The sequence below is a fragment of the Aspergillus candidus genome, assembly GCF_002847045.1.
Source record: "Aspergillus candidus strain CBS 102.13 unplaced genomic scaffold BDW47scaffold_35, whole genome shotgun sequence".
Classification (NCBI taxonomy): domain Eukaryota; kingdom Fungi; phylum Ascomycota; class Eurotiomycetes; order Eurotiales; family Aspergillaceae; genus Aspergillus; species Aspergillus candidus.
The window spans coordinates 69,668-91,936 of NW_020194040.1; the positions used below are offsets into that span (position 1 = coordinate 69,668).

Here is a 22,269-nt window from a genome sequence, read left to right on the forward strand (position 1 = left end):
ACCCAGGTATTGAAAGGTGTTGAGGTACTTTCCCCCAGCAGGCTGATGCCATTACGCAACGAATCCATGATCCATACGGCAGATATCACATGTGCTTGTATATAATATAGATGATCAACAGAAGATGTCAAGGTGGTTTGATCGTGTTACAGACGCGTTCAACTCCCAGGTCATCCAACTCTAACTAAGTAACAATAGCATGAATGGTTAAAACCTCCACTTACACATTACTTTCTTCCGCCCTGAAAAAAATGGTGACCGACAAAATTATCACAGAAGCATGGTGATAAACCGGGGCAGGCCTGGACAGGTGGAATGACAATAAGCAGACCACCCGTGCCTGCTGGATCATTTGTCATATGGGGAGTAAAAGGAAAGGTTGAAAACTTCCTCATCATGGGATCAATAATCGAAACCTCTCATGCAAACCCCTGCTGTCCGTCTCCGACGGGTCCAAAGACTTGACCGGCATCGGGGCCTTGGTCAATATTGTGGAAATCCAGGATTTCCGAGTACCTGCGCACGTCATGTCAGCAGAGCGTTCACCGTGAGAGCTTGATTTGAAAACGCATACATCATGATCTTCCAGGTATCCACGGGCAAATCGGCGTCGTTGAAAGACCAGTCGAACTTCTCTTCAGCCTCCGGTTCATCGGTGGGGTCGTGGTAGGGGGCAAGGTATTCGTGTGCGAGCGCCTCGGTAGCGGAGATTCTCTTCTTGGGATCGAAGACGAGCATTTTCTCGAGGAGGTCCACGGCTGTGAACGTCAGCGACCGAATCATCCCCATCCAATTACCGTCAAACTAGGCTTACCGTCGGGATCAGCATTCTTAAACTTGTTCGCCAGAGGTTGACGTTCCCGCTTGGGTAACGATTTGACGAATCGCAAAGTCTGTTGTGAAGACGAGGTTAGTATGTCGCATCAAAATGAACCACAGCAAGGAGGAAAACACCGACATTCTCGCTGCAAATGGTCTGGATCACATCGTCCGGCGGAGTTCCGAGGAGCTCTGTAATGATCGAAAACTGATTGACATGGTCCTTGCCGGGGAAGAGGGGCTTTCCCTCAACCATCTCCGCGAAAATGCAGGCTGCGCTCCAGATGTCCACTTCCACGTCGTACTTCTGCCATGTAAGCATGATCTCCGGGGCGCGGTAGTATCGTGTCGAAACGTAGCCGGTCATCTGGGGATCTTGGATACGGGCGAGACCAAAATCGCAGATCTTAAGGTCACAGTTTTCATTGATAAGGATGTTGCTGGGCTTCAGGTCTCGATGGACGACACCTGCCGAGTGGACGTATTTCAGGCCACGCTGACGGAAGGTTAGCGACCAACCTTCACCAAACCGGGGGGAGAGGGATCGTGGCCACGCACAAGGATCTGGTATAGGAAGTACTGGATGAACTGCTTTTCCAACGGTCGGGAGGTAAGGAGTCTATGGAGGTCGGTTCCCAAAAGTTCTGTGACAAAGTATCTGCAGCGTCCAGTCAGCCCAAGCTCTGTCGACCATCCAAGCCAAGATAAACCGCGTACATGTCTTCCAGGGGAGAAATAAAGATATCGCTCAAGCTGATGATCTGCAGATGGTCAACAGACGAACCCAGCGGGAAGTCTTCACGATCGGTCGGGTTGACTAACGTTTTCATGTCGCAGGTGTTTCAGCAGTTTCAGTTCGCGGTAGGTTCTCTTGGATAGGACCGGGGTGCTGAACGGTTTCATGATCTTCTTCACGGCGACGGGCTGACCGGTCAATTGGTCTCTTGCGGAGCTGATGCATTATCGGGGAACGTGTCAGCGCATGTTCGATGACGCGGGACGCGGGGTGTTGCAGGAAAAGTCGAAAAAGAGGGGTTGAGTTCAAGCATACCATACGAGACCAAAGGCACCCATTCCCACCGGCTGCAGATCTGTATACCTGCCAAACGTTTAATAATCCATCATTGTATCAAGTTGAAGGACGACGGTGGAAAAAATCTGTACCTGCTGGTGATCTCGAAGGTGGTTCCAAAGATCTGGGCACGCACGAATTCCGCCATATTGGATCAAGGATGAACGACAATATTCGAGACGAATCCTTCAACGTTGTTGCTGATTTCTCCCTCCTGTATTCAAAATTTTTTTTATCCTTTTCTATCCTTTTTCCTTTTTTCAAGAAGAAGGGGAGAAAACGAGGGGAAAAAGAAGGGGGAAGTGGAGGTGGAAGGAGAGGGGGGGGTTTGTGGATAAGGAATGGATGGAGATTGGGAAAGATGAAGCCGAGAGTCGATAGTTGGATGATATTGAAAATCGGAGGGACAGCTGAGGGGCGAATAATAATAATGGGGGGGGGGTAAATCAGAAAGCAAAGAGGAAGCAAAAGCCGTCAGTTAGAGTGACCGACTAGGTGGTGGCGGCAAACCTGGGTAGCAGGGTCGTAGGCATGTGGGGAAACTGGACTTTAGCCCGCTTAGTTGGAGCCTTTGCCAAAGACCAAAAGGAGCGATGACGTCCGCGACCAGAGAAGCAGGATCTGGGAAGCACGGGCTGAAGCAGCACTGGGAAGATGAATAACTGATATTTCCCCCACGCGGCCCCTAAGGTATAATGAGATCGTCTTGGGCATTCGTTATTGGTCGGATTATGGTTCCAAATTCAAGCAAGATTGCCTACGCTTATCTAACGTTTGACTGGATGGTTTTTAGCTCAGCGCACGGGAGGCTTCAAGCTTTCCCATCTTTCCAATCTTCTATATAATAGATTGTGTACCTCTTGAGATGACGAGAGAGGAGGATAAGAAGATTTGATTCAAATGCTTTATGAATACTCGGTTGGAAGTTGTAACCATCGCACACCGTCGTGTCGTGTGAGATGGGGTTATATTTCCCCGATACCCTCTCATCATTCTAAACATCAGGATATTTATGATTAAAACAAGAGAACTGATGAAGATTGCTATTTCTATGGGTTATATCACTTCTTTTGGTCTTGCTTTTCTTTCTTGATTCTTTCGTTCATTCTTTTCTACACCCTACCCAATGTGTGTCTTGTCGATGTACTCGGCATCACCTGTCAGCAAATAGTCATGGAACAGAACGAGGAGATCTAGTACGATTCATACAGTATAGGCCGTAGACAAGGCTGTCTTAGGGTTAACATTAATTTACTGGGATGAGCACCTCACCTGCACGGGGCAATGGCAATGGACTTATTAGGGTTAGACCAGTCTGTCTTCCTCAACATCTATCCCGACAAGGCTAGACAGTCCTATTCCAAGGCTGCAATTCCATCATAGTCCCCGTTTCCCAGGCTGTGGGGCTGGAATGGGCTGGCTCCAATCCATTCGATGGAGGCTTCGTATCAGAGCCAACAGTACAAAAGGAACAGGGACTCTCAACAGTAGTTAGATTGTGTCCCATGAAAAGAGACATGATTCTGTTGGTGAACCGGAGTTTGAAAGTCTTAGGTAGGAATGCTACTCTGTAGTTAGATATGGATATGCGAGTTAGTCTCTTGGAAATGCCCGAAGTATCAATCTGCCAAGCAAAATCCTCCTGTTTGTGACTAAAAAACGACCATGGCGTTTCAAGAGGAGACACGTATTGTGCCGAATCGAAAGACGGACATGAAGAACTGCATTCCTTATCTAAGAGGGATAGAAGGGTGGAATGCATGTCTGACCCACACAATATAGACCCTCTGTAACTTTTGATGGTGATTGTCCCGGAAAAAAAAAATGAAAAAAAGATTTCAAAAAAGGGTTTGGCCACGTAGCTTATCGCCCCAAAGATTTCACTACAGCCTAGACACTGACTTTGACAATGGACATTCACAGCTGCCTGCTTACTCCCGACCACAATGCCTTTGGTTATAGCTATGTAATGTCGGCATACTTCCTCCACGAGCCCAGATGTTCTAGATATTCTCTTGACTGTTTCACCGACCTCAAAGGAATCGATCGCCTCATGTAGTATTCCGAGGGCACTAGCTCCAACCCACCCATACGGTGCACGTGGCAACCCCATATCATGTCAATTTTACGACCAAATACGGAGTAAATAAGTGTCTGTTAGGATCGCCTACTCCAGAGATTAATAGATTCAATAAATTTCCCTAGGGCCATATAATATATGACTAACTTGATCACTGTACCTGTACATTTCAACAAGAGATGAGGCAGTCTCTACGAACTCTGTTTAGGATAGTAGTGATGCTAGGATAAACCCTCGAGAATTTCGTCCTCCAACCAGGATCCTGCAAGGGCATAGCCCACTCAGCCTTGACATTCCCAAACCAGCATCGCGCGCTTGGACGGGGCGCTTCCGTGGGGGGGGCTATGTACGGAGTAAACAGGAGATGTATGGATGTAACAATTCTAATGGTACCCTATCTGCGAGCCATGGGAGTGAAAGTGACGGCACAACCGATCACTCTAGAGGATGTGTTGATAGGTTTTAGGTTGGATATTTCTGATGGTCAGTCTCAGACTATCTGTGCAGGGGTCACATCGTATAGAAATGGATCTATTGTCTTGATCACCTCCGGATTGGGATGACGTTTGGTTTATCTTGCTTTTTCTGTAATCTCCGCCTTGAACAGTTCGTGAGGTTCTCGTAAATTGGATAGATCGGACTCGAGAGAAGAGAAGGTAGGAGAGTAGGCAGTAAGTTTAATGAACAGGAATCCTTGGAAGAAACATCTAAATCAATCCCCTTGATCATAAGCTGGGTTACCTACAGTAACCGTCTTATCCGATCTCTACTAGGTGGACAATAATACGAGGATACGGGAGTACATACCAAGAGATACTAGTTCCACGGTAGACACGACCGCGTAATATGGTGTATTAAATTAAATCAAGGGTAATTCCCATTACCTGATCTCTCTCATCACACTCCCCCAATATGTGGATGATCATGGATGCAAATAGCGCCCTTTTTTAACCTTCGGTCATCCGACTCGGACACAAAGGATTGAAATTAAAACACTTCTCGACCCTACTTCCGACTCAATCTAAAAGGACCAGGTCCTGTCACAAGGAGTTCCTCCTCATAGCCACCGGAAGTTAGATAGAGTAACACCGAGCAAGCTATAATTTCTCCAATAACTTGATTTATTACGGAGTATTCCGTACTTATAATGTTAACCACGGCCCATCTGGTAAGCTTCGCCTGGTCCACGTTTTTTTTTGCGAACAATACCCACACGCTGCGATCTGAGTTGACTGGGGTTGTGTATGTAATCATCTCCACCCCCAATCGGTCCAAAGTCCAAATATATGACGATTGGGAACCATCCACTCTCTGGGGGTTCTGAGGCAATATCTTCCCTTTCCTTCTCCTCCCGACTACTCTTACTACTACTCTTACTACTACTACTACTTTTACTACCCACACACAAATACCACCGCCTTTTATTTGCTCTTTATACAACTCACCGCTACTGACCGGACAGTAATATCTAATAAATCCTAATTCCATTCGTTCCATTGATTGTCTTTTACACTTTCATCCGCTCACCCGCACCTGTCTCGTGTTTCTCCAGATCATTCTTCTTCTTATTCTTATCATCTTCTTTACTATTCTTACTATTATTTTCTATCCATTATTACATGCATGACACATTGCGTCCTGGAGAATCCCACACTCTGATCCTCACTGCTTACATTATCTCACTTGAGACCCGCGCTCTCAATCCACACTCCCACATCATCCCCCCCCCCGATCGACCTCTGTGATCCTTTTTAGCGTCGGCTTGTCATTCTCTCTCGCCTTCTTGCTCCGCAGTTTGATTCCTGTCACCCCTCATCATTGCCAGCCTAATAAGGAGGACAATACATCACAACAACGCTTGGACTCCCTTTCCAACCTTCACCCCCGTCCACTGTCTCCCTAGTTTCATCTGCATCACGAGCCATCGCCTTCCCTCAAACCACAGCCCCCTCCCCCCCGCCTCTTCCCCGGGAGCTTGCATTTGTCGCTCAGACCTTCAGTCCCAGACCGGAATTATTATTGTGGTGCCTGCTTTTGGCCACTGTGCAGCCTCGATTCTTGGGCCGAGCTCGTTCGTCGATCGCAAACTTGCCCGCTCCTTCTGCTCCCTTTCTTTTCATTTCCTTTGGCTCTTTCTTTCCCCTCTGTCAGCTCACCCCCGAAACTCGATCGCGCCAGTAATTTTTTTCGCTCTGTGATTTTCTTTCTGGCGTTGTGACAATAGGTACCTGCGGTGTTCGTCGGGTCCAGGTGTCCTGATAGGTCGATGCTGTTCACCTCCGCAGGCAGCTAATGGTTGAGAGCCTTCGCTGTCTGGGACATCGAACGAGAATATGGGTTCATGTTTGAGCTCGGAGTCGACAGGAGATGCGGAACAGAAGAAACACAGCCAGGCGATCGATCGCAGGTTAGAGGAGGATTCGCGGCGTTTACGGAAGGAATGCAAGATCCTACTACTGGGTAGGTTTGAATGATTTCCCGATTGATTCCTCTCCGTCTGGCTAATCATCGCTTGTCTTTCCTTTACTTTAGGATCCGGTGAAAGCGGAAAGTCAACGATTGTCAAACAGATGAAGATCATTCACCAGAATGGCTACTCAACAGAAGAATTGCTCTTATATCGCATCACGGTCTATAAGAATCTCCTGGATTGCGCCAAGTCCATCACTGGAGCCTACCGGCAGTTTAGTCTGGAGCCGTCGAGCCAGAAAGTTCGCGACTATATTAAATACCTCGACAACTACAATATCGACCCCGATCCGACCAAATTCCTCGATCCGGAAGTAGGGGACGCGATCACATATCTCTGGAATGACCCGTGCACGTCGACAGTATTGGAGCATCAGAATGAGTTCTACCTGATGGACTCTGCGCCATAGTAAGAACCCCTGCTGGCGTTTGTGATATCACATGTCCATATTAATATGCCCCTAGTTTCTTCGAGGAAGCGAAACGGATCTCGTCGCAAGGGTACACCCCGAATGTCAACGATGTGCTTCGCGCGAGAACAAAGACCACCGGTATCTACGAAACACGGTTCACGATGGGCCAATTGAGCATACAGTATGGCTTGCTGTCCCGATCATCCTTTGGCGCGGTCGCTTACAGGTATATAGCATGTTTGACGTTGGCGGCCAACGAAGCGAGCGGAAGAAGTGGATCCATTGTTTCGAGAATGTCACTTCGATCATTTTCTGTGTGGCATTGAGTGAGTATGATCAGGTACTCCTCGAAGAAAGCAACCAAGTAAGCTCCAATCCGTGTCGCGCGATGAGACCCTGATGCTAATGTGCTTTTGCAGAACCGAATGATGGAGAGTCTGGTGCTGTTCGATTCTGTCGTTAATTCCCGGTGGTTTATGCGGACCAGTATCATCCTCTTCTTGAACAAGGTCGATCTGTTCCGCCAGAAACTCCCTCGGTCGCCGTTGAGCGATTACTTCCCCGATTATCTGGGCGGCAACGACGTCAATCGCGCTGCCAAATATCTTCTGTGGCGGTTCAACCAGGTCAACCGGGCCCATTTGAACCTTTATCCCCAGTGAGTTCTTCCCCGAGACCAGTTCCCAAAATTGGAGGGCTAACTCGTCTGCCAATCTCTCAGTCTAACCCAAGCGACCGACACGACGAATATCCGCCTGGTATTTGCTGCTGTCAAGGAGACAATTTTGCAGAACGCCTTGAAAGACTCGGGCATTCTCTAGGTTTCTCCCGGCCCATCTCTAGCCACATGGCTGTCATGCCGATCAGAGTCGCTACTTTAGCATGGCATTGGTTCGCAGGACTGACTCAACCTTACACTGACTCCTCACGGTGTTGACGTTCCTTTTTCCCTTTGTGCCCTCCTTTTACTCTAATACCGTTTGCTTTTTCTCTTTATTGATACTCTCTCGTGTTTAATGGATCGGGAACTGGCGTTGTGGTGCTATAATACTGCCTCTTAGTCCATTTGTTAGGCGCTGGGTTGGGATATTACTGTTGGAATCTTATGGCATGATCTCTTGATTTTAATCTTATTTGTTTTTGACTATTGTTTCTTGTGTTTGTTCCCATCCCTTTTCTTTCCATTTCCCATCTTTCCCATATTTACCCTTCTTACTGTCGGGAACTGTTCCATTCGCATGGTGAAGTATCAACTGCTTTGCCCCTATTCTCCGGCCCGGGATTCGATTCAATGAGCATATTATCCGAATATTTTGGATTAAAAGTTACTCGCCCCAGCGCGCACGACTTGCATATATGATTTGTGCGAAAGGTTTTAATAACTCCCCCGCCCTTTGGAAAGACATTTGTTTCCGATGGTCTTGGGAATTTCCAACAACCGCGCCCCCCGCCCATTACATACCCCACGCTTACCTCCGATGGACCTGTGGCGAACCATTTGCGCTGGATATCATTTTCTTTGTGACAAGTGAGCTGCAATTCCCTTATACCATACCATACACCTCTATAGCGTTTTGCATGCAATCGATTATCTATAAAATTCCCCTCGTCTGTGCTGTCTATAGTCTAGGGACTAGCTCTCTAGTTCGATTTACGACCGGAAGAAAAGAGGAGGCCATCTCATGGTCCTGGGTGAGATCTACAGCAGTACGTAGACGCAACAGGCTGACAGTGGTTCTTGTAAGATATACTATACCCCTCAGAAGAGAGCAGGTGTGGGGAGCAGAGCACAGGCCCAAGTAGGGTCACCAGAGCTCGAAATTGGTTGGTTGGGAGAATGCACGGATGTTGAGGGGGAGAGAAATAAAGGACTTGTATATGCAAACATGGATAGATGCACAAAGGAGGTTTCAGTTCCAGTTGAGAGTGCATTCCATAAATAACCATTGATTGTTGTTGTTGTTGGGGGGGGTTCAATAGGCATGTTCCAGGCCTTTTTCCCCACCCGAGCTTTACCTTAGTTGGTGGGAAGCATGCGTCATGATTGAACTTTGTTAGTGGAGGCCTGGAGGGTTCGGAACAGATTCTTTTGATTCATGATTCACCTGGTCTTTCTAATTCAAGTGTTTTGACTCTTGAGAGTGAGAGCTGGAGGAAGTGTTGAGGAGTGACTGTGTCTAATAGTAGACATCACCATTGTACGGTTTAATATTCTCCTACTGCAGTAATCCACGTCTACTGTAGCCAACCAGTCCCCTTCTCTATGTACCACCCAAAGCAATAATTACTCAGTCCAGTCATTGAATCAATACTGTCCAAGTGGGCCTCTCCTGTAGGATGATTGGAAATCTCGAGGGAATTGTATACATACACCCATCATCGTATGAGGGTGTAGTACCTGCCCACACGGTGCTCCCAGGTACACCACCTTACTGTACTCCCGACTACTTCCAACATTATTCTCCTACCCCGCCACCTGTTGCTGCTGCTCTTCCTGTTATGTAACTTACTCAATGGCTTGATTTTGATCTGATCCTGGTCAGCTTGTCACGAGGTCTCAGTTCTTCCCCTCTTCTCGTCCTCGAGCCCCTCTGGGAAGGTACATATCTATTCCCATGTTTTCTCTTCTCTGGAGGACTTGTTTCTCTTTCGTGTTTACATCTTGCTTGTGATACTGACTCAGGGACTCTTTCGTCCTTTAGCTTGTGGTCTCTTTACAAGACTGGTGTCGTCCGAATTGCCGCCCCCTCTCCATTGCCACACCCCCCCACCGATCGTCAGTCACCTCCGATCGTCAACATGGCCGACGAAGAACGCCGCGAGCGACGCCCATCCATCGGAGCCCCCATCTCCGAGCTCCAAGGCCCAGTCGGCCCTGGATTCAGCCGTCCAAAGCACAAGCGAACCTTCACGGGGTTCGGACCTGCAGAGATCAAGAGCGTTGAGGCCAGCATCCCGGAACCATTGAGAGAGGCGTGCGTACCATAAATCACCCCATTGATTCTTGTCCTTGTTCTGTGGAAATTTCTCCCGACGGTTAGCTGATAGCTGGTGGCGACTTTTACTTCTACAGGTGGAGAAAACATGTGAGACCTTTCATGTCTATGTCCGATTGGGGTATAGAGCCTTGCCGCTAACGGATAACCCTGATGTAAATATAGTCTGTGACTGGGTTTACCAATAAGGATGAGTTTGAGGTAGGTCGCTGTTTGGTTTGAGGGCTTTTGTTGTCCGTAAGCTAATGATGAGTAGAATGAGCTGGTTCGTCATGTTGAGACGACTTTGGCGAGATCTCTCTACAATTGCGATGAAGCGTATGTTTTGCGTGTCAGTTGATGAAAATGTTTGCTGAGTACTGACATGAACAAGGGCTGCATATTCGGGAACTGCCCTTGCCTTTCGGGACCGGTTGATCGTGGAGTGGAACAAGACGCAGCAGCGGCAGTCCTTGGCGGATCAAAAGCGAGTCTATTGTATGTGGAATACTCTTCTGGGCCCATTGACATTTGCTGACCACTGTAGATCTTTCTCTCGAGTTTCTTATGGGCCGCGCACTCGACAATGCCATGCTGAATGTTGGGATGAAGGATGCTGCTAGAGGTAGGTGATGTTGATCCTAGTCATGTCCCGATACTGATGGTCCAAAGATGGTCTACAGGAACTCGGTTTCCGTATCGAGGATGTTATCGGTCAAGAGCACGATGCTGCCCTTGGAAATGGTGGCCTGGGACGTCTGGCGGCTTGTTTCCTCGATAGCATGGCAACTCTGAACTACCCAGCATGGGGCTACGGGCTGCGATATAGATATGGTATTTTCAAACAGGAGATCGTCGACGGCTACCAGGTTGAAGTCCCAGATTACTGGCTGGATTTCAATCCTTGGGAATTCCCTCGACATGAGATTACCGTTGATATCCAGTTCTACGGTCGAGTGACCAAGCACCATGACGAAAACAACAAGCCAACCGTCGTGTGGGTTGACGGTGAAATAGTCCAAGCGGTGGCATATGACGTGCCCATCCCTGGCTATGGAACCCGCACGACGAACAACCTGCGGCTGTGGTCGAGCAAGGCGAGCAGCGGAGAGTTTGACTTCCAGAAATTCAACGCCGGTGACTACGAGAGCGCCGTGGCGGATCAGCAGCGTGCGGAGACTATTTCCGCTGTACTGTATCCGAATGACAACCTGGAGAGAGGAAAAGAGCTCCGACTGAAGCAACAGTACTTCTGGTGCGCGGCCTCGCTGCACGATATCGTCCGCAGGTTCAAGAAGACGAATCGACCGTGGAGCGAGTTCCCCGATCAGGTCGCCATCCAGCTCAACGACACGCACCCCACGCTGGCTATCGTTGAGCTGCAGCGTATCTTGATCGACATAGAGAACCTTGAATGGGATGAGGCGTGGAACATTGTCACTCAGACTTTTGGGTACACCAACCATACCGTCTTGCCCGAGGCCTCGGAGAAGTGGTCCGTCCCTCTGATGCAGAACTTGTTGCCACGACACTTGCAGATCATATTTGATATCAACCTGTTCTTCCTTCAGTCGGTGGAGAAGAGGTTCCCGAAGGACAGAGAAATGCTGTCCCGCGTGTCGATCATTGAAGAGTCGCATCCCAAGATGGTGAGAATGGCTTACATCGCAATCATCGGATCGCACAAGGTCAACGGTGTCGCGGAGCTTCATTCCGATTTACTGAAGACGACGCTGTTCAAAGATTTCGTGAAGATCTACGGTCCTGATAAATTCACTAACGTCACGAACGGGATCACACCGCGTCGTTGGCTCCATCAGGCTAACCCGAGACTGTCGGAGCTGATTGCATCTAAGCTGGGCGGCTACAAGTTCTTGACCGAGTTGACTCTCCTGGAACAGCTGGAAGCATTTGTGGACGACAAGGATTTCAAGAGAGAATGGTCGGAGATCAAAACAGCCAACAAACTCCGCCTGGCCAAACACATCAAAGAGAGTACCGGGTACAGTGTGAATCCGACCGCTCTCTTCGACATCCAGGTGAAGCGTATCCACGAATATAAGCGCCAGCAATTGAACATCTTCGGTGTGATCCACCGATATCTAACGATCAAGGCCATGTCCCCTGAAGAGAGAAAGAAAGTCTTGCCGCGAGTGTCCATAATCGGGGGCAAGGCGGCCCCGGGGTACTGGATGGCCAAATCGATCATCCATCTGGTCAACACCGTTGCAGCCGTTGTCAATAAGGACCCGGATGTCGGCGATCTCTTGAAGGTGATCTTCATCCAGGACTACAATGTCAGCAAGGCCGAGATCATCTGTCCTGCTTCGGATATCAGCGAGCATATCTCCACCGCCGGCACCGAAGGTAGCGGAACCAGCAACATGAAGTTTGTTCTCAACGGCGGCCTGATCATCGGCACATGCGACGGCGCCAATGTACGTATCAACAACATCCCCCTCAACATGACAGATCCACTGACCCACACCCCCCCAGATCGAAATCACCCGCGAAGTCGGCGAACAAAACATTTTCCTCTTCGGCAACCTCGCCGAAGACGTCGAAGACCTCCGCCACCGGCACTTCTACGGCGACTTCACTCTCGACCGCAACCTATCCAAAGTCTTCGACGCAATCCAAGCCGGTACCTTCGGCGACCCAGGCCAATTCTCCGCCCTCATCGGATCGATCGTCGAACACGGCGACTACTACCTCGTCTCGGACGACTTCGACTCCTACATCGAGACCCAGGCAATGGTCGACGAGGCATTCCGCAACCAGGACGAGTGGCTCACCAAGTCCATCACCTGCGTCGCGCGCATGGGCTTCTTCTCTACTGATCGCGTGATCAATGAGTATGCGGATAGTATTTGGAACGTGGAGCCTTTGGATGTGGAGAAGTGAGACATATTGGTTCTGCTGAGGATACAATTGGTATACAGTACCTGTACACGGTTGAGTGTGCTGTTGATGGCTTTGCTATGCATATTTTATGACCATTTTGCATGTTTACTTTAATTGGTTGTTATTTTATGAACTTTTACTTTGTATGCATGCTTGTTTGAGCCTTGTTTTGTTTTATTCTTGTTCATTTGTCTTTATGATTCTACTGAATGGCACATGCATACATAGGTATACTTCAAAACTACCGAAGTTCTTAGTTTACCAGCCGATGAAGTTGACATAAGCAATCACAAGAGGTATATATTTATATTAGATCTCCAACATAGGAAATAAGAGATATGAAAGGTGGAGAAAAAAATCTCGCCCGTAGATCATGGGTATGTTCTATGAGAGTAGATGGTAGATAACTAGGCATGTAGGTATATAGATGGATGGCGTGGTAAAGGGGTAGTGTGTGAGTGAGGGGGATATATATCGATCGTCGATTGATTTTCGACTGGAAGTAATTCGAGGATTGGGGTATTTCTTCTTGTCAGCTAAGAGCTGAGTTCTTCAACGCGTCTTCGAAGTTCAGGGACGGCGCGGAGGTGGAGGTCGAGTTCGTCTTTTTCACTGTTGATTGTCAGTCCGTTCAATGTATGGTTTTGGTTGTTTTGAGCAGGACATGGGTGGGGAAAAAGGGGCAGACATACTCTTCCAACTTCAACCGTCTCTCCCAATCCAAGCCCGTAAAGATATAACTTCCCTCGCCGTCAAACTGGAGGATCATCTTATGGTACTTCCAGAGACTGCGGCGGTGCGAGACGGTCATAAGCGTCGTGCCGAGTTTCTTGGCAGTCTCGTACATGACGCGCTCGATATCGAGCGTCACGGAGGAGGTGCACTCGTCAAGGATGGCGAACTTGGGACGGTGGTAGAAGAGGCGCGCCATGGCGATGCGCTGCTGGAGACCGCCGGAGAGCACGTCGCGCCACTCTTCCTCGGCGTCCCAGCCGCCCGGGCGGTCCACGACGGAGGCGATCTCTACGATGGAGAGGATCTCGTAGAGGTCTGTGTCGGTGATGCCCTTGGCGCGCATCTCGCGGACTCCGTCTGGGTAGATAACCTGTTGGCGAAGGGTGCCGCGGGAGAGGTAAGGGCGTTGGGGGATGTAGAAGATTTCGTCGAAGCGGGGCTTTTTGACCTTGCCGCCGTAGACGGGCCAGAGGCCGCCGAGGATGCGGAAGAGGGATGATTTGCCGCAGCCGTTGGGCCCGACGATGAGGAGGTGGTCGCCTGGGTGGACGGTGAAGGAGAGCTTCTGGACGAGGACGTCGCCGTTGGGGGAGACGATGGGCACGTCGGTGAATTCGATGGATTCGCTCTCTTCGATTGCGCCGCGGCCGGAGAGGATTTCTGCGTTTTCTTCGATCGAGGCGGATGATACTAGTTTCTTTTCGAACCGTCCGGCGAGCAGGTCGTCCATGACTTCTAGGAGGGATGACACGCGCGCGGTGTGGCCCGCCAGCTCGGAGATCTCCTTGTAGGAGAACATCAGTCGGCCGAAGGCGTCCGAGGAGGACAGTAGCATCCGGCGGTTGGTGACGAAGCCTGTTTTGAGTTGCAGTTAGAGATCATCCACGCCAAGCTAGATGGGCTAGCACTTACTTTCTGTGCGATCACCCATGGTCTGGCTGATCTGGCCAGGGATCCTGAAGAAGACAGGAATGCTGCAGAGAATCAGGCCCAGGGCACCCCAGAAGTATTTGATAACAAAGTCTTCCATGAAGCCGTGGTACAGGCGCCTCCGCAGAATCCGGTTAACATGCTTGATCAGCGTGAAATAGCCCTTGTCTAGGGTATCTTTCTCGGCGTCGTGGCCCTGGTACAGGGCAATCTCCTCGCTATAATCGATCAGTCTCGAATGAAGGAAGCGGAATTCCCCTTCGAGTCGGGCCTCGTCGGCCACATATTTCCCGAACGGCGGCGTCAGCGCACGCATGACGTTCGCAGACAGCTGCACTAAAAGGCTCATGATGAACAGCCCTTCGCCGCCCACGCTCTTCGAGAGCGAGTAGTTGTATATGCACATATCGAGGATCGGTTTCGCCAGGTTCGAATACAGCTCCGCTAAGCTGTCCGAAAATCGGGAGACGTCCACCGTGATCAGCTGGTCGGGGTTCTTGACCCGGTCGTCCAGCGCGGAGATGGCGTAGAAGGTCATGTTGGAAAGGTATTTATCATGGATGTAATCGGTGAGACGCTTGCGGTAGCCGAGCGCGAGTTTGCATTGGTGATACGAGAGCTGTGAGGCAAGTATAATCAGCCGTCTGTCCATCGTAAGTCTGGTCGATTGCCTGGTCCATCGAAAGTAGGCAACCGACCGACGACATCCACAAACCACCTACCATGGAATTTGTAAACGTGGCCGGCACAGCAACGATCATCCACCACACCAGCCCCAGCAAGAAATCTTTTCCCTTGCCACGAACCAGGCTACTAACAAGCCGTCCATCCAACTCAGCAACATACAAGCTGAGCAAAGTCCTCAGGACAAGAAAGACACTATGTCCCACCAGCAACCGCATCTCCTTACTCCGCCAACTAGGAATCACGATCTTCAGCAGACGGAGCAAATTCCGGAAAAACTCGCGATTGACTTCGACTTTCTTCCGCGGGCGATCGGCTTCTTCGTCCAAGCTGCTCGTCCCTGGTCTGCGCCGCAGCTCGACCTGCTGCTGGGAGGCAGCCTTCTGCTCGGAGATAGCATTATGGATTCGTTTGGCGAGGGCGGCGAAGAGGGTCAGATAGACAGCTCGGGAGATCTTCGTCCGGTGACGAAGGTAGGAAGATGTTAGACTCGAAAAGATCTGGCGAACAGATCGTTCGGGGGGGAGGATTTTCGACTGGGCTGCCATGTTGCGGGGAGGGGATGGCCGCGCGGGATGGGGGAAGGTGGGGGGGGGCACGATATGGGTTAGCCAGAGTCGACGAGGGAGAACATGACCGTTGAGATGATTTGTGAGAGGGTATGTGTTGGAGAGTGTGGTTGAGGGGTCGGAGAAAGAAGGAGGGAGAGGGTACGTCAAGTGACGAGAGGTTCAGATGGGGAATCGGAAGACAACCGAATCAGTGGTTGACATGTGAACCCCGGGTCGTTTCTTCCCTTCCGTCTGGGGAATGCCGAGGAACTTGACTAACCGCCGATCTCAACACCACATACTCTTTTTTTTCCAGATACTTATAGATTTAAATCAGGTTATATACTATAGTTAGAGTCCGTGGATGGACACGTATATACAATTTCATCACGATCTTCCGGCTAATAACAACCCATGCTAGAGTACAGTGAACTTGAAAGGCAACATGCTAGAATGGATACAGACAAACAGGATAAACGAGAAAAGATCATAAAAAAAAAAAAAAAAATTGAAAAAATTCCAGCGAGACAATAGTCGCTGTGTCAGACTTCAAGCCTACAAAGATGTCTGCTCTTTGGAAGTTTCCAGGCCAGATTGGCTCCGCGAACTCGGTCTCCCGCTATTGATCTGCGCCGCGATTTGACTTTGCCTAAACTTCTGGAAAGCTTCAGTATCCTGCCGCTGAATGGTCCACAATTCTTTGACAGTCGAACCAAGCTCCTCAAATGCTTTGTCCGTGCCGACGGTCTCGAAACTGTGGCGTGTCTGCTGGTCGTGAAGACGGTCGAGCTTCTCGCGCAAGGCGGTAGTAAGTTGGGCGTCATCCATGGCCTGTTCGTCTTCTGACTGGTCGTAAGAGGGGTCAAGGAAATCACGTCGGAGGTTTTGTCCCAAACGGTGGACATGGCCCTCTTCTGAAATCATGGCACGGGAATGAAGCGAGGTGATGGAACTGGCGCGCGAGAGTCGGATGGCGTATTGGTCGGTATCTTCATCGTCGATCGCATTCTCATCACCCAGCCCGGCGGTCGGTAACGAGCTACCAAGGAGGGCGGCGTCCAAATCTTCGCCGGAATTCTGCGAATCCGTCTCCTGGGTTGTCGGCAGACCAAACTGCGGTGAAATCCGTGTCTCGGGGTATTCATCTTCGAATCTTTTGATCATCCTAGCCAGGGTGATATCAAGGAATTGAAGGCGTCCTGTAGTAAACATGGTCAGTAAGCCCAGAAGATGAAATGATAAGGGGAATTGAGACGGGACGTACGGTAGTTGTCGTCATTCCCGGCTCTGTCTTCCCGAACCAGAGCGGACTGGATCCTAGTCCGGATGTTGCGCGCCGAAGCCAACAGATTCTTGGACATATCACGCGGCCGTTTCTGGACAAGAGACCGGGATGCCCTATGTCTGGGCGTTGTCGTGCCACTAGGCGGCCCAGACTGATCTCCCGGCATATGCTGGTCCAGATTGCCCAGACAAACTCCAAGAGCTTTCACCACACCAGTGCCTCCGATGACGTAGTCTTCATCGGCGGCCGGCTCGTTCTCGACCATCTCCTCCTCAAACGGTTCGTCCACACCGACAAAATGTTGCAGAATCTCAGGGACGTGGACGGTGGCGCGTGCAGAGGAGTCGACCGGGTCGGAAATCTCTGCCTCTAGAGCCCCAATAGCCCCTCGTTCAAGATTCTGGAGACAGTAGGCGACGATCTGCGATGCAAGGGCCTTGACAACCTCGTTGTTTTCGGCACTGGGGACCTGGATATCCACCGCGATGATTGTCCCCGACACACGCACCGCCGCCATCAGAGAGGCATATACCGCACAGGCCTCCTCTTGGATGCGAGGATCTGTCGCAGACGCAAGCACACTGATGGAGGGGTTCTCAAGGATGTTAAGGTGGCATAGGCTGGGACTCTCCGGAATGATCTCGGCAAGAGCAATGACGTGGTCGGCAGAAAGATTCACGTCCGCTAAATGAATGCGCTTCAGTGAATGCATCTTGGGAAGGAATCGCCGGAACAACGCCAACGCATCCGGCTGTCCGGAAAAGAGCCCTGGGTTGTGAGAGAAATCAATGAAACGGAGGTTCGGTAGACGCGTCAAGGCTTGAAGAACCGGGTGGATGGTGGAGGGCGTAAGGGCACAGTCTGCAAGGCTCAGAGCATATAGTGGATGGTCTCTCCCGATAACGGAGACGAGCAAGTCCAAGTGATCGCGGATAGGATTTCCGCCGAGATCAAGGCCCTCGCATTTGCTGGACTCACAATAGCGAACAACATGCTCTAGACCCTCCCTCGTTAAATTGTTGTTAGCGAAGCCCAGCCTCCTCAAACCAGCCGTTGCGGCGGCTTCGCAGATCCTCTTCACGTCTTCCGTTGCAGGCTTGCATTCACTGAGTAGTAATTCTTCGAGGTGGTCGCCGCCAAAACGCTCGGCCAGGGAACTTGCAAATATGGAAGCGATATCAATGGTAGATCCTGGAGAACTATTCGTGTTCTCACTAGGTCCATTAGCCACGACAGGTGGTTTGGGGAACGGGATGCCCGAGAGATCAATAGCCTTCAAGGACTTTGAAAGATGAATGAATAGACAAATGTAGCGCCAGCCCTCCCTGCCGATCTTGGAATTATCTTTCAAGGACAGCTTTTCCACAACGCTATTTCTCTCTTGCGCCCCCGGAACGTCAAATCCCGACTGTTTAGTTCTTTTGCGCCTTTGCCTCATCTGTTCCGTAGTCTTGGTCGAAAGCAACGCGGCCAATATAGACCGGACCGAGATATCTGTCAAAGCACATTTTTCAAGGATGAGTTTTCGAACCGGAACGACAGCCAGCCAGTCACAGAAAGTAACCACATCTGGAGGAGCCATGGGGAAATTGCTAAGATCCAGCACACCGACAGTGCCAGGAGATTCGGCTAGGACCGAAGACGGGGAGGAAATCTCGTCGACTACCCGTTTGAGCACAGGCGTTTCCCGCAGCTGACAACAGCGTCTATAGATGCGAACAGGGTCCGTTGTTGGGTGGCTTTGCGCTTTGGGCCGAGCGGCTCCGGCCTCGGCCGCACGAGCATCATCGTCCGGGTCATCACCGTTCAGTTGCAGGGGTACCGAGCCGTTGGCTTCAGCTTGCCGGCGCCTCTTATCTCGCCGTTCCCGTCGTTCCTCCTCCGATCGCTTTTTCTTTTCCTGTTTCCTGGTAGGTTCTCTGCCCTCGCTGGTGATTTTGACCTCGCAGGATGGAGGTTCGGGCGATGCCACAGGGCTTCCAGAGCTAGCGGCCCCCTGGCCTGGTTTCTCCTGGTCGGGTACCGCGGCTTGTGGATGATTGGATGCAGCCGCTTCGTCTTTGTCCTTGGATTTCGAGTTGCTTCTTTTAAGCTTGGGGGTGGTAATGTCTGAAACCAGACGTCGTTTGGAGCTTGCAGGGGGGCTTCCTTCGTCGGACTCGCGACGGGATGTCCCCGCAATCTCAACATCGACACAGAACGCGACACGCCGCAATTTCCCCTGATCCAGGGTGGGTATCTTGCACCTATCCCGGCCCTGGTCGATATTCATCACGCGACGCTGACAAATGACTCCATTAGGTACGGTCCTGCCAGAGCCACTCGATGCCGACGAAGACAGTTTGCGGAACGCATTTGTCAAGAAGGACGGCGACTTGGGCGACGTAGAGACGAGCGGTTCATGGTTCTTTTCTTCCTCCTGATCCCTGGGCGAATATGCCGCCCCAAAAGGATTATGGGTATCCAGCTTGGTAAGGGGAGCGCTTGCTTTGGGGGTGGCTGGCGCCCTCATGCTGGATGACGACGGCGGCGTGGAGCCGGAGGAAAACTTGGAGCTCAAACTAGAGATCCAGGAGTTCCTTCGACCTATCTGTCGAGGTGAACTTTTATGGGGCGCCAGCGTCGAAGCGGACAGCCTTGCGTCCTCCGCGCCCTCCTCTTTACTTCCTCCATTTTCCACTCCAGCGCCAGCGCTCGAGGGTATTGGTTTCGGTTGGGTCACGGAGGTAGGCGATTGGGTTGCGGGTGGCGGAGAATTCGAAGTGACGGGCACCGTCCGATCGGTTCTGGGTTGCGAGGTCGGCGGAGCCTCAGTCTCATTACTAGATTTATCACTGGTCATCGACGAGGCCGACCTGCAGCGAGACAAATCCGCTATAATTGTGTAATCGTGTTAGAAGAGAGACTGGGATGCGATCCCGGCGCAGGAACCAACTGGGCGCGAACAGACCTCTCTGCGTATGGTGCAGCCAGCTAACATCTACCGTTTCCACCCCCTCCATGTTGAAATTCGAATTATTGTGACGGTTGGCTGAAGGGCAAGAAGATATCTGGAATTTTTTTGGAATGGGCGACTAGAAAGCTTTCGCGCTCGAGGCCTCAGTGTCCTGGCGTTGCGTGCGCCTTGATAGCTTTGCCCAAGGTCACACGGAGGTTTTGGTGCGACAAAATGTGGTCGTCGCGGGACTGCTGGAGAATTCCTTATGGCGGCTAGGAGAATGCGATCTGGACTTCGACGGGAATATCTTAGAAACAGCAGGAGTAAGTACGTTGCATCAGGACAAGGCGGCGGAGCATGGCGGGCATGATGGAGAGCGAAGAGAAGATGTTGGTCAGGTTGGGTGGGGAGAGGAGAAGACAATGACAATAGGTGAGTTATCGCACAGATGAAATCCCAGAAGAGATCAACGGCTTAGACAGAAAGGGGCGGGATAAAGGAAAGGAAAAAGGCCGTGGGGAAAAAGGGTAATGAGGCGATTGGTAAGTTGCAGAACGCCCACTTTAGCGGGAATCCCTGCGGAGTCGCCGGCTAGCAAGGGAAGAGAAGGTCAGAGACAGCCAGAAATTGGACGGCGGGGCGCAAGGGAAGCGTTGTGCAGCTGACTACGGTCTCCATCCGTTCAAAAACCATTCACGGAATGATCAATAGGAGTGGTAAGAGTAGCAGGTCACTGTGGACCTAGGTCTGTCCTTGCCATGTACCGTGTATCGATCCCGAGGACCGTTCCATGATCCTTTACCAGTGCACTCTCGGTCTGACAGCAAGCACCACATAACTACACAACTTGTCCCATAAAATCCTCCTCGAGTCGAGCCAGTGAGCCACTAGTCAGCCTTTCGGACGTCATCGTCAGATTGCTTGTCAGTTGCCACCAATGGTCCTTATATTCCGCACTATTGGTTCCGCCAAAAGGAGTCAGTCTCTCACACGACACAATGCCAAGACCACACACTAACCCCACCACCCCCGTGGAAAAATTACGGTCATCGACGAGGGACTATCCAGAACGAGAAGGCAGGTGAGGGCGTGAGGCCCATTAGCATGATACCTAAAGAGGGGGGGAACTAGGCTGTTCTAGGGGCTAGTCTGAGAGGCGATCCTTTTCCCCACACACAGAGTCCTCTGTGCCATGTTTTAGTTGGCCACTAGGCACTGCTAAATACCAGTAGTACCTCCCCCAATATGGGACTATCTGCACTCTGCAGAGATCACGGCGGCCCATAACCATCTCTTTGCCACCGCTCTCTGTCCTATCCGAACTGATCGTGTCGGTCCACATATGAGACCCTCGATGATCCTTTTTGGGTAATAGTGGCTTTTTCTAGTCGACTTCTCTGCCAGTCCAGATATGACAAAATGTTCTCTTGATTGTGCACTCTGGCTTGAAGATCTAAACAAGTGCGAATTGTATGGTGTCGGTAAACCGGCGTGATATACGACAGAACAATTTTGAGGCAACATCTACTAGTATACATTCAGTCATCGATCCTCCCCTATCCGTCATTTTAATGTCCATTCCTGGCCGAATGATACCCACTATCATGTAGTCCTTCGGCGAATGCTGGATATGACGATTCTAGGAATATTAAAGCTACATAAGACATAATGGTTTGTCTCCATGGTTCCAGTCAGATGGGACGAAGTGCTGTCCCAATCGCCCCATAAGGATCATGATCATCGGTAAGAGAGGACGGAACCACACTGTAGTCTGTACACCGCTGCTGAAGCACGGTGCAGCCGTCCAGATCCTTTTCCAACTGCTTCTATACCTAGCCAGTAGCCACCGATCCTTGATAGGTCCTGGTGTAGCATTGACCTGTGCAGAGTACAGCCACGACAAAAGTACAACACTCGCAAACCTAAGCCCCAATGTACTTGAAAGGTCGAGTCAAGCATCATGTAAGGCGCAGCCAACCCCGTGTACCAAATTAGGGAGGATACACCAGTGACGCAGGGAGCAGCGGTGGCCCAGACAAAACGGCCAAAGACTGGCACTGACCAGGGACGGGCTTTTAGGGTAGTAAACCTTTTCCATTGAACAACAGAAATTGCCGCCCGGACCGCCATCTTTGACCTTACGTTCAGTAGTGCGAACTCTGATCTTACTGTTTGCCCGTCATGGACAAACCAGTGAGAACGAGGGTAAAAAAGATCCTCGTAAGGAAGAAAGATCGGCGCTGATTGGAAACGACATGATGTCGTGGTGGATAATGGACATGGTACTCCCGAAAATTCGGTGGGGCTGGCCGCACAATACGGCGGATTTTTGGATTCGGAAATTATGGGGGCAAAAGACCACTACTGATCATCACTACAGATTAGACTGACATGACAATTCTAGTGTTGGGTTT

At 50.6% G+C, this 22,269-nt stretch overlaps 7 protein-coding genes across 7 annotated transcripts; 4 read left to right on the forward strand and 3 right to left on the reverse strand.

Annotated features, from left to right (window-relative positions):
• Positions 1-54: 54 nt before the first annotated feature.
• On the reverse strand, positions 55-2,517 carry sakA (mitogen-activated protein kinase HOG1). The gene is made up of 9 exons (XM_024813263.1): positions 1,984-2,517; positions 1,871-1,918; positions 1,642-1,771; positions 1,537-1,580; positions 1,378-1,477; positions 959-1,315; positions 815-893; positions 575-758; positions 55-516 (listed from the first exon to the last, which is right to left on the reverse strand). The coding sequence occupies exons 1-9, from the start codon at positions 2,037-2,039 to the stop codon at positions 420-422; spliced, it is 1,095 nt and encodes a 364-aa protein (XP_024670440.1). The 5' UTR covers positions 2,040-2,517; the 3' UTR covers positions 55-419.
• Positions 2,518-5,180: 2,663 nt separating this feature from the next.
• On the forward strand, positions 5,181-5,737 carry BDW47DRAFT_108572 (uncharacterized protein). Its single transcript, XM_024813264.1, has one exon. It carries the CDS (start codon positions 5,258-5,260, stop codon positions 5,423-5,425), a length of 168 nt encoding a protein of 55 aa, XP_024670441.1. The 5' UTR covers positions 5,181-5,257; the 3' UTR covers positions 5,426-5,737.
• Positions 5,738-5,886: 149 nt separating this feature from the next.
• On the forward strand, positions 5,887-7,942 carry gpaB (guanine nucleotide-binding protein subunit alpha gpaB). The gene is made up of 6 exons (XM_024819168.1): positions 5,887-6,431; positions 6,504-6,849; positions 6,906-7,034; positions 7,088-7,217; positions 7,273-7,511; positions 7,575-7,942. The coding sequence occupies exons 1-6, from the start codon at positions 6,305-6,307 to the stop codon at positions 7,672-7,674; spliced, it is 1,071 nt and encodes a 356-aa protein (XP_024670442.1). The 5' UTR covers positions 5,887-6,304; the 3' UTR covers positions 7,675-7,942.
• Positions 7,943-9,201: 1,259 nt separating this feature from the next.
• On the forward strand, positions 9,202-13,038 carry glpV (glycogen phosphorylase). Its single transcript, XM_024813265.1, has 9 exons — positions 9,202-9,452; positions 9,556-9,828; positions 9,927-9,939; positions 10,015-10,050; positions 10,106-10,167; positions 10,223-10,326; positions 10,376-10,453; positions 10,501-12,266; positions 12,325-13,038. The coding sequence occupies exons 2-9, from the start codon at positions 9,653-9,655 to the stop codon at positions 12,730-12,732; spliced, it is 2,643 nt and encodes an 880-aa protein (XP_024670443.1). The 5' UTR covers positions 9,202-9,452; positions 9,556-9,652; the 3' UTR covers positions 12,733-13,038.
• A 35-nt stretch (positions 13,039-13,073) lies between these two features.
• On the reverse strand, positions 13,074-15,672 carry BDW47DRAFT_49476 (ATP-binding cassette long-chain fatty acid transporter PXA2). Its single transcript, XM_024819169.1, has 4 exons — positions 15,120-15,672; positions 14,380-15,016; positions 13,425-14,322; positions 13,074-13,344 (listed from the first exon to the last, which is right to left on the reverse strand). Exons 1-4 carry the CDS (start codon positions 15,627-15,629, stop codon positions 13,269-13,271), a joined length of 2,121 nt encoding a protein of 706 aa, XP_024670444.1. The 5' UTR covers positions 15,630-15,672; the 3' UTR covers positions 13,074-13,268.
• Positions 15,673-16,029: 357 nt separating this feature from the next.
• Positions 16,030-20,306, reverse strand: BDW47DRAFT_49483 (putative cell wall biogenesis protein Mhp1). Its single transcript, XM_024819170.1, has 3 exons — positions 19,868-20,306; positions 16,897-19,791; positions 16,030-16,831 (listed from the first exon to the last, which is right to left on the reverse strand). Exons 1-3 carry the CDS (start codon positions 19,917-19,919, stop codon positions 16,188-16,190), a joined length of 3,591 nt encoding a protein of 1,196 aa, XP_024670445.1. The 5' UTR covers positions 19,920-20,306; the 3' UTR covers positions 16,030-16,187.
• A 1,094-nt stretch (positions 20,307-21,400) lies between these two features.
• BDW47DRAFT_108582 (uncharacterized protein) lies at positions 21,401-21,902 on the forward strand. The gene has a single exon (XM_024813266.1). It carries the CDS (start codon positions 21,589-21,591, stop codon positions 21,865-21,867), a length of 279 nt encoding a protein of 92 aa, XP_024670446.1. The 5' UTR covers positions 21,401-21,588; the 3' UTR covers positions 21,868-21,902.
• Positions 21,903-22,269: the final 367 nt, after the last annotated feature.

Coding starts and splice junctions, on each gene's coding strand:
- BDW47DRAFT_108582 (XM_024813266.1), top strand. CDS start 21,589: ATGATCATCGGTAAGAGAGGACGGAACCACACTGTAGTCTGTACACCG.
- BDW47DRAFT_49476 (XM_024819169.1), bottom strand. CDS start 15,629: ATGGCAGCCCAGTCGAAAATCCTCCCCCCCGAACGATCTGTTCGCCAG. Junction 14,323..14,379: donor CATGGGTGATCGCACAGAAA/GTAAGTGCTAGC, acceptor AACTCAAAACAG/GCTTCGTCACCAACCGCCGG. Junction 13,345..13,424: donor AGACGGTTGAAGTTGGAAGA/GTATGTCTGCCC, acceptor GACAATCAACAG/TGAAAAAGACGAACTCGACC.
- BDW47DRAFT_108572 (XM_024813264.1), top strand. CDS start 5,258: ATGACGATTGGGAACCATCCACTCTCTGGGGGTTCTGAGGCAATATCT.
- sakA (XM_024813263.1), bottom strand. CDS start 2,039: ATGGCGGAATTCGTGCGTGCCCAGATCTTTGGAACCACCTTCGAGATC. Junction 1,478..1,536: donor ATTTCTCCCCTGGAAGACAT/GTACGCGGTTTA, acceptor TGGACGCTGCAG/ATACTTTGTCACAGAACTTT. Junction 894..958: donor AGACCATTTGCAGCGAGAAT/GTCGGTGTTTTC, acceptor TCTTCACAACAG/ACTTTGCGATTCGTCAAATC.
- BDW47DRAFT_49483 (XM_024819170.1), bottom strand. CDS start 19,919: ATGGAGGGGGTGGAAACGGTAGATGTTAGCTGGCTGCACCATACGCAG. Junction 19,792..19,867: donor GCTGCACCATACGCAGAGAG/GTCTGTTCGCGC, acceptor ACACAATTATAG/CGGATTTGTCTCGCTGCAGG. Junction 16,832..16,896: donor CGGGAATGACGACAACTACC/GTACGTCCCGTC, acceptor TGTTTACTACAG/GACGCCTTCAATTCCTTGAT.
- glpV (XM_024813265.1), top strand. CDS start 9,653: ATGGCCGACGAAGAACGCCGCGAGCGACGCCCATCCATCGGAGCCCCC. Junction 10,051..10,105: donor CCAATAAGGATGAGTTTGAG/GTAGGTCGCTGT, acceptor AATGATGAGTAG/AATGAGCTGGTTCGTCATGT. Junction 12,267..12,324: donor GCACATGCGACGGCGCCAAT/GTACGTATCAAC, acceptor ACACCCCCCCAG/ATCGAAATCACCCGCGAAGT.
- gpaB (XM_024819168.1), top strand. CDS start 6,305: ATGGGTTCATGTTTGAGCTCGGAGTCGACAGGAGATGCGGAACAGAAG. Junction 6,432..6,503: donor ATGCAAGATCCTACTACTGG/GTAGGTTTGAAT, acceptor CCTTTACTTTAG/GATCCGGTGAAAGCGGAAAG. Junction 7,218..7,272: donor TCCTCGAAGAAAGCAACCAA/GTAAGCTCCAAT, acceptor GTGCTTTTGCAG/AACCGAATGATGGAGAGTCT.